At 37.7% G+C, this 15794-nt stretch overlaps 1 protein-coding gene across 8 annotated transcripts in view; it reads left to right on the top strand.

The window, feature by feature from the left end:
• Nucleotides 1-15794, top strand: part of NAALADL2 (N-acetylated alpha-linked acidic dipeptidase like 2) — a 488624-nt gene that overhangs the window by 122968 nt on the left and 349862 nt on the right. Inside the window, exon 1 of one of the 8 annotated variants that reach the window (XM_075761529.1) lies at nt 8361-8451. The exons of the other annotated variants lie outside the window; for them this stretch is intronic. Coding sequence (XP_075617644.1) covers nt 8427-8451 — 25 coding nt within the window. The 5' untranslated portion in view covers nt 8361-8426. Of the gene's footprint in view, nt 1-8360; nt 8452-15794 lie in introns of those variants that run through there. 8 annotated transcript variants of the gene reach the window in all.

The raw sequence follows: 15794 nt of genomic DNA, 5'->3' as shown, positions 1-15794 counted from the left end.
GCAAGGGGTGGATGCACCTCTACCACTTTCTGCTTGTTAGTTTTACTTAGATTTTCATCTTTTTATCTTCGTGCACCCCATGGCGAGCATGAAGTTTCAGCAGAAATGTTGAGAAACGGCATCTGAAGTGTCTCAAACTTTGTGCACGTTACAGTGATGCTGTGACCTCTTATTGAATAAGTAAACTGAGCAAACTAGGACAAAGATGACTTCAGAGAGGCAGCTTGTAGTAGCACTTGCCAACTCTTCGGCAGGAAATTGCTCCCTCGTAAGAGTATCTGCCAGTGGTGTATTGATGCTTGAACCCTTCTGGCTGACTTTACTCTGCCTAGCCTGGAACAAAAAGAGTAGAAAAAAATATCATTGAGTCTTGCAGGCATTTGAGGTGGCCAAACTGACAGGTTGCACTCCAGCAGGTAAACGGAAACCTATTAAGAACATACAGAGACAAAATGTGTCATCTGAGCATCGAGTGTTTTGTTGGGATGAACCTCAGGGAGGAAGACAGCTGTGGCTGTTTCAAGGACACGGAGCAATGATGTGGTTTCTGAAGGCTTTCTATAGCAAGTCCTGACTTAAATGTTTTCATGTAAGACTAAATGTATAAATTGAAACATGCATCTGCATTCTCTTTACCGAGCAGGACTAAGGTGGCATCTCTATCTGACTGCAGAGCCCTCTCTAAAATTAAAAACACTGCACCACCCCAATTTTGTCTTCTCTGAGGAGCCCTTGTGCTACTTAAATAATATTTTTTTTTTAATCCGCTTTCATTTTCTGGGGAAAAAAAAAGGTGTGAAATGTATGCATTTTTCATGGGAAAAATCCATTGAAACATCCAGTTCTCTCTCTTAAAAATTTGAACAGTTTGAGAACCCAGACCTGCCTTGATTTTTTCACTCCTCTGCAGTTACCCTTTAGCCATTTAATATGGGCCTTGTAGTCCAGAAAAGTTCTGTCATCTATGTGTTGAGCCATTTATTTTGGTGACAAAGGGAAGCTCAATATTTTGAAAAAAGTAAGCTTTAATTTTTACATACTCTACTTTTTAATGTATTGTTTCTGCCTGGCCGGTCAGATTTGTACAGCTGCCATATGCAGCAACTTAAAATTCACATTAGTGTGTCACTGCAGTTACTACACTCAAACCGCCACACCAGAAAACTATTAACTTTCAGTTAATGATAACAGAAAATGTTTTATAATAAACTGTGAAATAACCTAATCATCTGCAAAAGGTGTAAAAATTTTATATTAAAATGCAATTAACTTCTGCTTTTTTTTGTTGTGTTTCTTTTTAACGAATTGCTTATGTAAGACATGCAATTAATTGGCTTTTGCTTTAGAGGGAGTTTGTATTTGCTATAACGTGGTGTCTGCTCTAATAATGGATGAATGCCACTAAATTTTCTGATGTTTACAGGTAGGCTGCTTTTTGGTAGGAAAAGAAAGAAGAAAGCGGTAGCTTGCATCTGGAAAAGCTGGGTGCCAAGTTATACTCTGAAGACTTAAAGCTACAGATGGGCTAAGACTGAAGAGGACTTGTTTCAGTTTTGATTGAACAACAGATTTTCTCTATGGGCTTGGATTGCTCCCTTGTCTTGCTTTGTGCAAATCTCTTGGTTCCCTTTTTACCTTAGACTCTCATTTGAGATATGCAGATAGTAGCTGCCTGAGCTCTGCAGGCATTGCAGGGTTAAAATCTGTCAATAATTCTCAAGTGCCTTTATCTTAGCAAAGGTAAATACAACAGCGGCAACGACTTCTTCCAAGTACCTTTGTGGTTTTAATTGGCTCATTTCTAACAGGGTGTCAGAAACACTCCAGAAGAGAGTGTTCAAATGAAATGGAAAAAAACCAGTGTTCTATAGGAAGGGAAGCTTTCCTAAGATGTGAGGTTAGAACGTGCTGAGGTATTAAAAAATTGAGAGGAAGAGTAAAACACTGACCATGAAGGATGGGAACTGAAAGGTTGGGAGAGAAAGATAATGAAATGAAGAATGTGCTAATTTGTTCAGAAACCACTTCTGCTGCAGCCACGGTCATTTCTGAAGGCTGGTGGTACCAGCCAGCTAACTTTGCCGTGGTGGGAACTGATGATCAGAGAGCAAGATTCCACCGTCCTGAGGATGTTTCTTGTTTCAAGTCAGACTTTTCAAAGACCTAATTGGCTGTCCATCCGAAATGCTGCAGGCACTGTGCTAATAACAGTGTTATGAAACAGGTTCAAATGCAAGTCTTGATGTAATTATCTCTGTTGGCTCCTTCGTATGTCATGTAGAAGATTCAGGACAGGTTCCTGGGTGGAAGAGGGATTAGTTCCTTCAGTGCTCTGTGTACAGCAGTTAGATGAACACTTTTCCTTTTTTTCCTGTGCTGTAAAGCTCTGTGTCAGACTAAGTATATCTAAGCACTCTCCTGAGATGATCTAGAAGCGAAGGGTTCCCTCTGTGTTACTTCAGTGTTGGTTTTTAATCTGCTTGATGACGTTTCCAACTCATTTCATAATGCAAAAATCTATTTGCTACAGAAAAGAAATATCTATTTTTATTAATTTTTTAAATAATTGAAAATAGAAATTTATCTGGCACAATAATTTGATTTTTGGTTGACTAATGGCAACGCTAAGTATTTTAAGATGTCAAACATCTTTGAAAATATCTAGCCACATGACTTACACATTTAGCTTATTACTGAATACAGCTTTGAAAAAGTTAGAGATTAGGGTTTTTGTCTTTTCCATATGTGATTGTAATCCTAACCTAGGAAGTTAGTGATACGTTCACAGGCAATAATCATATTATTTCTTCAGTCATCTAGCTTAGTCAAGAAGCCTTTCCTGAACAGATTCTGTGAAGGTGGAAGAGGTGGGTTTTCTTCTTTAGATCTGCCCAAAAGCAAGAGAAAAATCAAACTGATTCTAAAAACAAAAGGAGTCTTAGTGTCAAGCTGTGTGTAGCCTTAGGGTATTGTGTTCTTTGGTTTATTTTATTTATGTAATGAGGAGAGTCTATTGTAGCTTTATTTCTGTTCATTGCTTTGTCTTTAATGCAAACCAAAGGAGAACATTTTACTGAATTTAATGTCTCTGTCCTCGTTCTGCAGCATGTACGGTTACTGCTGTGCTCCCAGTAAATGGGGCTAAGGTCCAATAAAACCTGGCTTTTGTCTGTTTGTAAAGTCAGCTGTTGGGTTTAAAAACCTTGCAGCGTTCTTTTTTTTTTTCTTTAGTTTGGTGTCAGATGCAGCTATTTGAACTGGATTGAATCTTTTATTGCAATTGCAGCAAAGCTAAAAGTTGCAGGAAAGAAAAAAACACCTTCATATTTCTAAAGTTATTTAAAAAAAAAAAAAGGGGGGTTTCTGTTGTCTCAGGAAACAGATGTTTGTTTAAACCTAATCATGAACTTGTACTCAGATTTAATTTATTATTTAATTGTGTACCAGTCTTTTGTAAATGAGCTGCCTGAGGAGCGAGTGAGAAGGAGTTTTCTATATACTGAAGACTTGGAATGGGGCTTCTCTTAGCAGAGTTAAGCATCCCAGGAAGAGAAACAAAATTGTTGATGAAGCAGGCTCGTGCATATAGATATTTGTTAGAGTTTAAAAGATGCAGTAACTCCAGTTTGTAGCACATCTCCAGTTAAGTCCGAGTAATTGAGTTTGGCCCAAATCAGATCTCAGTCTTCAAAACTCAGACTTCTAAAAAGTGATTTTTGTGTTGTTCTTTCGGCTGTGGGAATCTGGCCTTGGCTGTGTTCAGTCATTTCATGCGTGCTTCATCTGAGTGCAGACAGGTCTTAAGTGGAGGCGATGAGATACGGCTGGTATCTTTAAATTACTTTTGACCAGATGTGAAATAGCCCCACTGAAATTTCATTATGGTCATCTTGTTTTGCTGTATGGAAATTCTTACCTGATAAGTAAACACAAATGTTTGAGAATGAGGTTTTGAACCAAACCCAAGCTTTAAAACAGATTATAGGCATTATAAGCACAAACACAGATGCATTTTTGCTAAATCTATTTATCCAGTTTGTCCTACCTATCATAGTCAATTTGAATTCTTCCTTTTAAAGACTGCAGAAAAATTGTCTGCATTTCACTGGATTCACTTTATCTTGTATATATTTCTTATTCAGAATCGGAAGAGGGAGCACCCATGTCTGGCTTTTCAGGGAAACAAAAAAAGAAATAAGTAATGTACTGACTATTTCAATCCTAAGTATAAATTAATAAATACTAAATTTAGGTCTGGAACATTCATTTGAAATAAGCAAATTACAGTTGATCGTTTATGGAAAAAAAAAAATTAAAAGATCCTGTTGGCATGCTTCTGTTTGACAGACTGTTTTTAGCAAGCATTTCTTCTTGTTTTCTGTTTTTTATGGCATTTATGGGCTAAAAAGTTATCACTGGATATATTTTCCATTTTGTGTTGGTTTTATTTTGGTATTTGTTTTGTGAAGTTAGTGTATAGGTCTTTGAATATGCACATCTGTTATAAAGATGGAAAACTGATAGAGACATGATTGCTTACTGTAATAGGAGAAAATTAAAATCCTATATTCCATGGAATGGAATAGGACCAGAATGCTGAGATAGGATGTTTGAAAAAGCAGCATTTGAAATGTTACTCAGTTGTTCAGTTATCATTTGTAAACCCTGTAACCGTGAGGCATTTCAGTCATTTTAAATTACTAGTGTATAAACGTTTAAATTATGCCAAGTATAAAGATAAACATTTCTATTATGCTTCAAAATTTGAAGATCATCAGTAACTTCCTATTCTTCATAAAGTTCAATTTCATGCAAGAGTAACTGACGTTTTCAGATGCAGTCAGTGATGCTGTGGCTTCTGCAGAGCTTGTAGTTGGTAAGGGAGAAGATATCAGAAAGAAATAATTTTGAATAGTGTACGGTTGATTTACTAAGGCCATTGTGACAATATATCCCATATCGTGTTGTTAAATGCAAACGTTATCATATTAGTCATTGTATGTATCATCGTAATTGTATAATTATTATATTTTATATACCCAAGTTTGTTCCCATTAGCTTTTAGTTTTAAATCATTAAAGGCAGATTTTAAATTCCATGTGAATTAAAATACTTTTTTTTTTAATCAGGTCAGTCTTTGCAATAAGCTCCTGCAGATTCTGACTTCAACCCATTATTAAAGTTTTCCTTTCTCATATCAAAACTCAATATTTCTAAATAGTTTGTTGTCTTTTTATAATTAACTGAAATTAGGACATAGTGAAAATGTGTTTTTAACTATTTTAATAGTCCTATTTGAAATTATATTCTTCCTTCCGATAATGAATCAAACTTCTAATGATTCTTCCTGCTTACTAATTTGCATTGTTGTCTGGTTGCCTTGCATTTAATCAGCAAGACGTAAACTGTTAATATATCACCGGGAATCTGTCAGGAGTATCTATGTAGCGCTGTGACTGCTGGCAGGGTATGGAAATTTGCTGGAAATGCCGGGCTCAGTCCGCTGGGGGTTTCATCTCTTGTCAGAAACACAATGACTGGCATCTCGAAATCTTCAAGTAGAAGATGCAGTAACCCAGCTCCGGTGCGGGGCATTGTGCTTATCTAGCAAACCACCTGCTTTCTGTCGGGATTAGTATGCTGTTCTCATTTTGTTGTCTACCAGTAAGCAGCAGAAATATGTTTATTTTGGTGGTAAGCGTTTACAAAAATGTCTGGGGTTATATTGTTGTTGGTTTACATTTACTGTATCAACAGAAGGCTGAGTTGAATTGAATTACTTTGCGTGGTTAACTGCAAAATAGAAGTTTTCAGCTGGTTCTGAAAAAAATCAAATGGCAGTCAGACACTTATTTCCTTTGGTAAAGATTTACTACTTGCAGAATCTTTGCAATTGTGTAGTGTCACATATTAGACAAAATATCAATGGTGAAATTGTATACTCCCAACTTTCTTGCTGTACTTATATTGCCAAATATAGTTCAACATTAATAAAGCTTACTTTACTTAGAAAAATAAATAAATAAATAAAGCTGGGTTGAGATTTTTTTTTCCTTGGTAGAAGCCCAGGGACTGTACTGAAGTTAGGGGGATGATTCATTCTTCATCTGATCAGAGTAATTAAATCCAAATTTAAAACAATAATTGATCATTAATATTGGAAAAACTAATTCAAAAGTTCTAAAGGAAACAGTAAAATATGATTTTTCCAGGAGCGAAGATTCCCACCTTCTGTATGCATTTCTGATAAAGGATGGAAGGCTTAATGAATGTGGAAAAAAACCCCAGCAAATAAGTCTTATTCATAATTCTTTGTTTGCTGCTTAAAATGATGGTCGCGATCATCTCTGTGGGATTATCTGTCATTTGCTGTCCAGTTGGGCTCTTATGTTTGTGAACTATGCTAAATCATAAATATTTGGAATAGTCTGAAGTTTCCAAGTTGTGCAATACTACAACAAGGGAGAATTACTAAGAGCTGCTATTCCTTGTTTGTTTGGGGTTTTTTGTTTTTAACTACTTCTAATTCCAAACTAAATCTTTAATTTTCAATTAAAAAATGGAATATTTGGGGAAAAAAGATTGTAGTATTCGAGTGATGTGGTAAACTCTGTCCCTGTTTGCCTGTATCAGGTCTCTTTGCCTATCACACTACTAATAAAGAAAGAAATTTGAGTGATTCCACCCATCTGGTTATACTTTCTTAACTATTTCTTAGACAATGGTGGCATAGGAAGAAAAATAACTCCATTAGTATTTCTAGTGTTGCACGTATTCCACAAATAATGAAGTCTTAGCTTGTCATATATCTTACAGTTTAATTTTGCTATTGGCGATATCAAGGCATAAAAAATAGGAAAGCATATTGCAATCTTACTCTTGAAGTTTTAATTTTTTTTTTTTTTGCATTTGTTAGTAGGAGACCCTCAACACTGTTTGAAATTTGAAATATATTTATTAAATTTATGTATTGGGGATGTTTCTTTCCTAACTTTTGAACCGAGCTGGCTGTGCGTGGTATTAGAGAGAGGGGGCTTTGTCAAGGAGGAGCCAGAAGCTTCATAACCTGATTATAAAAATGATTATTGTACACTGCCTGCATTAGGAAAGCGTTAAACACTCCTTAGGGCTCTGGACCGTTAGCCGTTATGAACCTGGCTCCAGTTGGCATACAACTTCTATCCTGCGTATTTTGCTTTGATGCAGTAATAAAAGTGTAAATTAGAAATGGGAAGAGTGTAACAGCAAAAAATAACCAAAAAAATCGGTATTTTATAGTCCTTTGCCAGGGCAAAATATTTTTTTTTCTCTGTTTTTGTTAAGAGACAAGATACCCAAGACGCTTTTTTAACTGTCCATCAAAGAAATGATACCATATGGACTCAACGTGCAGCTACAGCTCAGAGCTGATGTGATACCATATATGAAAGCGATGACGCTACACTGAACTGCAGCCGAGTGGCATGCGTCTGTAGGAGCGACAGCTACGTGGTCTAAAGGATTTTTTTTCTAAACCTGGAGCCTGAAGTGGCACACCTGGATCCTAACTGGGATGTTGGTGATCTGTTGTCATGTTAGTAATTCATCAGTGCAGTAAGACCTCAAAACCGTGCTCTGACAGGTCCGTGCAGAATCCAGAAGTCCTCTGTCTTCCAGCTTGTTGCATGTTTGCGACTTTTTTCACCCTTCACCAATTTTTTTCCTTGAGTTGCATTTTTGATCGGATTCAAGATTATTACAGCTTCAGAAAAATAGCAAACCATTTTATATTACTTTAATAATGCAGTAATCTATTCAGACTCCTAAAATGTAGTCAGTGCTGACCTACATGGTTTGGATGTAAAGTTACCCCAAACTCCAGCCTCTCTAGACTGTTCCTATTCTAATGCCTATTTGACTGTTCAAAGGTCACTATGGGCTGTTCCTCTCTTGAGAAATGCATTGTGTGCTAGGTACACAACATTACACAGAGTTTTATTCAGGAGGTGCGGATAACAGACTTGATTTGCCAGTTTGCTTGATGCTAGATCATGTTTCCTGCTTTGCAGGCCCTTCAGTGTAGAAATTGGTCTAATTTACTTCGATTTGAATGTTAATGATCCTTTTTTTTCTTGAAGTAAAGCGAAACGTGCACAATCACTCTGAAAATAAAGATTTATTCTCCTGACAATCATAGTAATAACTTTGTCTAAGAATCACCTTTAAATACTTGTTTTGCTATTTGGCATTAAACTATTTCTTACGTAGACAACTTTTTAAGGGCATTGATCAGAGGTTAAAATTTCAGACTCAGTCTGACAATATACGTGTTTATTTGAAGCCAGTAAAATGAACAAACATTATTTACTTTTGCTATTGTCAGGTTTTTACTAGCTCCATAATGGTTGTGGAAGCTTCAAAGTGCTGTAGGAATTTTGGGAGTGGAAATGTCAGTATTTTATCAAACTTATGGTAAGGTTTTATCATATGCTTTATTTTGAAAACATTGGCCACCTGTATTTATAGAATAGCATGTTTTAGAAGCCTTACTTAAGTTATATGCCAAGTCTGCTTAGAAACCACATGCTACTGTAATAGGAAGCAATCCTGGCCTTGGTGACCTTTCTTAAGTATTTATTTAGAATAAAGCAGAATCAGGTATGTGTGGTACAAACTACTGGGTGGAGAAGAAGAAATCAGTTGGAGAAGCGTGGGGACTGGCCTCGTGGCTTGTTCCCGGCTGGCTGAAGTGCAGTGTCGGGTCGGTGCCCAGCTCTCCTACAGGAATGCTCTGGGGAGCCTGATGGGCTTGAAATGAGTGTGAGCATATTGCCCGTGGGAAAACGTGGCAGGGGCCTGCAGATTGCTGTGTTTTGCTGCATGGTGAGCAAAGGAGATAGTTTGTTTGGGAGTTTGTTTTTTTCTTTGACTGTTTTTTCTGAATAGTTGTGATTACCAGGCTCTGTCTAGTGTGTCATAACAAAATACAGTTGCAAAGCTGGTGCTGGAGGGGAATGGTAATGAGCACCAGTGGTGGTTTAAAATCTTGAGAGCCAGCCAAACTTGCTATTTCCATTCAAGGAGTTGATGAGAAATTAGCTATTCTGTTCTTTAAAACACTTTTATAAAAGTACTGATTTCATATTTCAGGTGGTTGTTGGTGCCTCCTCTCTTCCTTTTTTTTTTTTCTTCCCCCTCTCCATCCTGGTTACCTGGAAAAAAAAAGGGTTGAGCGTTGGTGTGCTGTCTTCAAAACTACATTCCCAGCACCCATCTTCTCTTGTCGCGTTCATGTAATGAAGAACAGGAAAGACATACCCTACATACCCAGGAATCACGCTGGATATAATCAGATAAATGTAAATATGAATGCAAGTAATTTACCCTGTCAGGGTGCTCCTGTGCCTTTCATGTCTTTCCATGTGAACATGGAGAATCATGATTTATGTTGAAATTTTCTTTATTTTGTGTTTATTTTGCATGGTGGTGGGGAGTTTTTTTGCTCAATGTTTACCAGTCTGTTGAAGTCTCATAGTGGTTTGTGAAGTTCAGGCATTTTAAGTTGCTTTCTGATTCTTCATTAAATGGGCATATCTCATACCGTAGTGTAAAGAAAGTTGCTTGCTCTAAATAAAGCGAATGCGGATGTTACAGAAAATGCTACGTGCATTCTGAACCTAAGAAAATACGTCTGCTTTCTTTTAAAATGGAATTACTGTTTCTGTTTATGATAACAGCTGGGGCTGCCATTAATTTTTATTTTGCTATTCAAATATTCTTTATAGGCAAAGGTGCTAAACCAGTTACAATTACATCACCACGTTTGCTGCTTGGAATATCACTTATTGGCTTTGGGTTAGGTGTTTTAATTACTTGATTGCTGTATTTTGGATTTGGGTAAATGTCTCTCCACTTTTGTGGCATTCCAAGTATGATTAGTATCAGCAAAAAATATTGAAGTCATTAGCCTTTAGTGCTCAAAATTTTGCCTTTTTTGTCAAGGTGGAAGAATGTGTCAATAAGAAAACAATTTTCATTTCAAATGAGTGCTCATAAATATGTAGAACTTAAAAAAGCAATGAATTGTTTTTATGAATTTTAATGGATGGTATGGTACAGCATTATGCAAAGGAAATGAGTGGCATAAATTACAATAGTATATTAATTCATATCATTTTCCTGTAAGTCATTTTATATGTGTTAGTCGTATCTGTGTGCAACCTAGACAAGTCGTCACATGCATTGTGAATCTTTTCCCACAACACTGAAACTCTTCCATTACTGAACTCGAATATGATAGCATTTTTAAGGGTGCTAATCAAAGCTCTAGCACTGTTTTGGAAAGGTGGAGGAGGGGAGGTTTGCTCCATCTGCTAGGCAGCGTAAGAGAAAGGCTGTAACAAGAAGTACTGACGCATTTTAATGCTGTATTGCCATTACCGTGCTTTCCTAATACCTTTTAACAACATTAAATTTTTCAGTAAGTTAAATAAATGTTAATACAGAAAGTAACCAAGTAACTGGATATGTTTCGTTCTGCATCTCCCTTGTTGAAAGGGAGGCAAGTAAAGGATTATTTAACAAAGCCGTATTATTGCTTTATATAGTTATTTATTTCACATCGGTGGTAAGCATAGAGCATTGTATATGGTCACAGGGTGAGTTAATGGATAACGATAGAAAGTGTATTACACAATTTGTAGTAGATACCAGCGGACAGGAATTTTGTTTCTTCCTCTAAAATCTATGATCAGAGCAAATTGTGGTGTTCAAGGACAGAATAGGACAGTGGGTATAGGCAGGCATGTATTTAAGATGGAAAGGTCACAGTTGGTCACAGTCTTAGCTGTTAAAAACCCCAATATTTATAAACCGTCATTCAAGTGTAGCTGTGGTTTCAGAAATAGTCTGAGGGCTACAGAAAAACCTATGTGCTGAACTGTGGAGGTAATTATTACTGGTCAGCATCAGTGACTTTCTTTAGCAGTATAGAAAAAAAGAGGTTCAGAGCAGCATCCTGCTGAGCTTCAGATAGATAGGTCCTCATAGGGGAGAAAGTAGAAAGGAATATAAGTAGAGATGAGGCAGTGGCTGAAAGCTAGCAGAGATGTTTTCAACCTGGTGGCCACAGACTCAAAGACTCAGTGGACTCTTCTAAGGATCCATGAGGGTAACGAAGGAATACAAAACTTGTGTCAGCTGGCCTACGCTCACTGTACAGGAGTCTGAACTGGCAGGAGTAAAAAATTCAAGGGTCAATAAAACTGGAAATCCCTGAGTTAGAACTTAAGTGCCCAGACCCATCCTCAGTTGCATTTGCGGGCAGATGAATTACTAACAGCTGATTACTTCCCTACCAACACTTTAATTAACTGCAATTAAAATTTTAAGTTTAGATTGCACTTTGGCTTCCTACAAAGTTTTATTGCTTTTAAAAGATGCTGTGCTTTTTTGATTAAAGATTTAACTTCCTGTTAAAAAGAAAGACCAGAAAAATTCTCTGTCCAGCTGCTTTTTATTTTAGCCACCTTTAATGGGAAAATTAGCCTTTGAAAGGTACCTAAATTTTGCAAAAAGCAGAACCTGGATTCTCTAGTGTATTCAAATATGCACAAATGGCCGTTCTAGAGCAGGTAGCTGAAAATCAAACATTATGTCACAGCTATAAGAGGATATAACACAGATGTTGTACAAGACCTTTGCAGAAATTATTTCATTAAAGTATTAACTCAAGACAGTATTTAAGATCACTCCTAATTTCGAAGGTAGTTAAAATAATTTATTAGAAATTGAATCTAAGCACTAATCTATGGACCTAAATCAGTTACTTGCTGAAATCAGAAGACTCAACAAGTTCACTAACTGTAGTCAGTCCCTAAAGATAGTTCATAGTTTTTCACAGCTCTGAGAAAATCTGTGATTTTCTGTTGATTTAAGTAAAACAAAAAAAGTAAGTCCCAGAATGTATTCCTTTTGAAGAAGAAACTGTTCTTTTCGCTCCCATCAGCCCTGTACAATGCAGCATTAGGTAGCAACATGTGAACGTTTCAAGACGTGGAAGCCATGTCTAGATCTGAGGCTGGTACATCATGTAGCAGCCCGTGTGAAGATACCAGGTTACTCAACGTTTGTTTACAAGTCTCCGTGTCATTTCACATTATATGATGGCAACATGCCTTTCAAAACACATTTATTTCAATTGAATGCAAATCCTGACGTAGCGCAGGAAGCAGTGGCACCTAGGAGTAATGCTGGTACATAAACAACTGAGAATATTTTCTTTTTTTCTAGATATCTTCATAGAAGATGATGTCTCTCACTTTAGAAAAACTTGTATTCTGTTGATTTACCATTTAAAAATTGATATTTTTTCATTCTAGGAGTCCATTGAGCAAGGACACTTTGAAATCAGTGGCCTAAAGGCATTGGTTTCTTCTTGCAGCGGTTTTCAGATATTTCCTTGATTCCCGAGTTGTTTTTTTTCTTTTGAGATGCACATTCTCTAATATATCTTCTACCCAGATTCCAGCAGGCTCCTTATATCAAACCCAGTCTTCCTCCTTGTCCTCTTAATTTCCTTTATGCAAATTGTAACCCATGGAAGAATAACAAACATACAAAAGAGTCAAATGAAAACAAATCTACAAAGAAAATCTGTTCGTAAATGCAAAACTTAAATAGAATTTAGAAAAAAGACCCTTATTTTCATTACACTTGTGCCTATTTTTGTGTTTCCTGAAATGGCTAGAACTAATATCAAAGATTACATGCAGTATCAGTAGGCTTGTGGGGTTTGTTTTTAGAAAAGAGAAAGCTCTGCAGCTCGGAGATAAAATGTAATGTAGTAGTTGCTAAGGCAACTGCATGTTTTTGTGAATAGTGGAACAAATTAGGTGAGCAAAACATCTGTAAATTGTCAATACGTAGGTTAGAGCTGCCCTTAAGCTGCAGAAATTAACCTCTTCAGACCTGCTGGCGAAGCCAAGGAACGTGGAGGAGGAATGGTCGTGCCGAGATCTCTGTAAAGCTGGTACTCTAGTGGACGCTGTCGCCTCTCCCTGGGAAGCGGAGGTCAGCTGCGGCGGTGGTGGGTCTGCAAAGGGCCTGCGAGCAGGACGAGTCCAGATTGTGCGTGAGCATGAAAACTGCCTGCTGTTGTTTTGTCCAGAGTGATAGAGTGAGCTTATTTGCGTCCTGTGTTCAATGTGCTGGTCTTATCTTCTGCCTCTAGTGACTAGTCTGTGGCTCCCAGGATAGTTCTGGAGAAAGACGAGCTGAGCAATCCGGCTCCAAAGGATGGGACCCCGCATCCTTGTCATACCTGGCTGTGTAAGCACTGGCGTGTGCCCCGAATCCTGCATCTGAGGGGACAGTTCTCATTTTCATCTTATACTGGAGGTGGTTCTTGATTGAGTGCACTCCTAAAATGAAATACAGACTTGGTACCCCGGAGAGAGGGGGCTGAGTGCCTCCCACCCCCATACATCCAATAGTCCTCTGGGAACATATAGTAGCTGAGTGCATATACAATTACCTTTGCTTAACCTCACACTTTGACAGCTTTAGGTAGGTGAAGCCTGGGTGTTATTGTCAGCTGCTTTCTGGACATAATCAGCTAGCTCTCTGCCAATGTCTGGTGACCAGTAGGACATGTTTTGATAAGGTCTGAAACATAAATTTTACAAGATGAAAGCCTGATGCTGTTAATGTGATTAGTTTAAAGAGTGATGGCTTGGGACTCCAGTCAAAATGTGGCCCACATCTACAGAGAGGTAGGTATAATTTTGTCTAGGAGGACAAGATGATTGAATTTCTTCTGGCACACCAGAAGCTAAAGACTAAAAATGAGAGCAGCAAGAATAGCAAATGCCTTAATGGTTCCAAATCCTTCAACAATAAAAATGATTGGCCTCATTGCCGTTCAAAGCAGGGATTATTTTCCAGAAGAAAGTCAAAAAGTCCAGGTATGTATGTCTAGAACTCGGTGATTTTATGTACCTATATTTCAGAGCATCCATCTCTGGGCTTAAAAAAGATCTTTGTTTTCTATCCTTGACATATCTGCCTTGACTTCCACAAATTGACCATAAGGTGTCTCAATAAGCAAGTAAACTGCAGTAATTTGAGGTTTGCTGAATGCAAAGAACCAATGGTTCATAAGTAGATAATTAGTACAGGGATGAGGCCTTTTTTCATCCCAGTCTCTTGTGGTTAGTTGTCCAAACTGCAAAATCGTCTGAGCTCAGCACGTCGTAGCAGGATTAGCAGTTCCTGCATAAGACAGGAGCAGAGAGGTTGTGGGGTCAGCGTAATTTGAAATGCGGAGGCAAGGCTTCGTATCGTTCATCTCCTTTACAAAAATAAAATTCATTATCTTTATCTGGAATTGGGGGGTGGGGGAAAACACCCAAGTGTTGTGAACTGTGCCTGCTATAAGGCATGTTCTAACACCTTTCCTCTAGGCATGAAGCATACAGCTGCCTGCTTGGGAGAACAGAGATACGGAGGGAGCTCTGCAAGCAGTTTTGTCAAGACTACGTACATTGAAGGTCACACAGATTGATTTGAGGGCAAATCAGACGCGTAAGTGCTGGAAGTGCCAGCTGACTTGTTTCCTCCCACCACTACAGGTTTTGAACAAACTGTAGCTCCTTCACCAAACACAGCCCCATGGCTCGTCATGTGAAACAACTTTTGCGTGAGAGTCGTGCTCTGAACTTCTCAGGAACTGACGATATTCCCGACAGTGGGGCCAGTTGGTACCAGTAGAGCTGCTCCTATTTTGGATTAGATTTAGTCCAGCTGGAACACACAATGTCTTTATTCAATAGTTCTGCAATATGGACTTTCCAATCAGTCATGAGTAACCAATTGTAAAATTTGGTTCAGTTTGTTACAGCTTGGAATTGCAGTTGCAAAGATAAAGGCAGTTTTTAATTTTCCAAGAGTGTGTTTGTTTTTTGTTTTTTGTTTTTTGTTTTTTTTCTAGGAAACACTCACAATTGCTGTTATTCAATAATTTTAGTGAGTAACTCTTTAAGCATGTGAAGACTTTGACTACTAGATTTTGTATTTAATAGTGCAAAATGACCTTCACTAATAAGACTTGGTAAGACATTAAACTGTTTGTCGAATCTGCCTAATGAATTCAGGAATTAAGAATAAAAAAAAAAAATAAATTTTCAATTGAGGAATGAAGCACGGACAAAACTACATGGGGTTTGGGTTTGTTGGTCTGTACATAGGATCTAAAATATTCTGCAGAGTGCATCTCCATAGAAAGGAAGAAATATATTTTAAAATTAGGCATGTAGCATTTCATACAGAATTATTTGGTCTTTAAGTATAGACTGTCCATATGAAAGAAATCAATTTGTCCCAGCTCAGAAATCTCCTCCATTCCCTTCCTCCTCAGCTACCAGAATCTCATTTTGGGAGACACTTTCAAATCCAGCCACCTGTGTTCAGACTTGGACCATTATGGGATCCTCTAAAGATTTTGTAAAAGTGACAATTACATTGGTCTGACATTGCTTGCATCCATTCCCATGGTGGTTTCCACTTCACCTAACTAACTTTTCTTGTCTCTTCAAGCTAGTTGCAATCAGAATTGCTTTTTACAGTGAGATCTAAGACCATATATAAGAAGGAATAAGTTATTAGTGTGGGGCCTCATGCAGCCCCATCAATTTTAATCCTCACTTTTCTAAAAGCAAGGAGATGCTGAGAGCTCTCCCACAGAGGGTAGGACTTAGGGCACTATGTTATAAATACAGGCAGCTAAAGAAACAAAACTCAGTTTCCTGCAACTCATG

Source organism: Balearica regulorum, chromosome 9 (assembly GCF_011004875.1).
Source record: "Balearica regulorum gibbericeps isolate bBalReg1 chromosome 9, bBalReg1.pri, whole genome shotgun sequence".
Classification (NCBI taxonomy): Eukaryota; Metazoa; Chordata; class Aves; order Gruiformes; family Gruidae; genus Balearica; species Balearica regulorum.
Note: the sequence above shows the minus strand (reverse complement) of the source record. Positions and strands in the feature narration are given on the sequence as shown.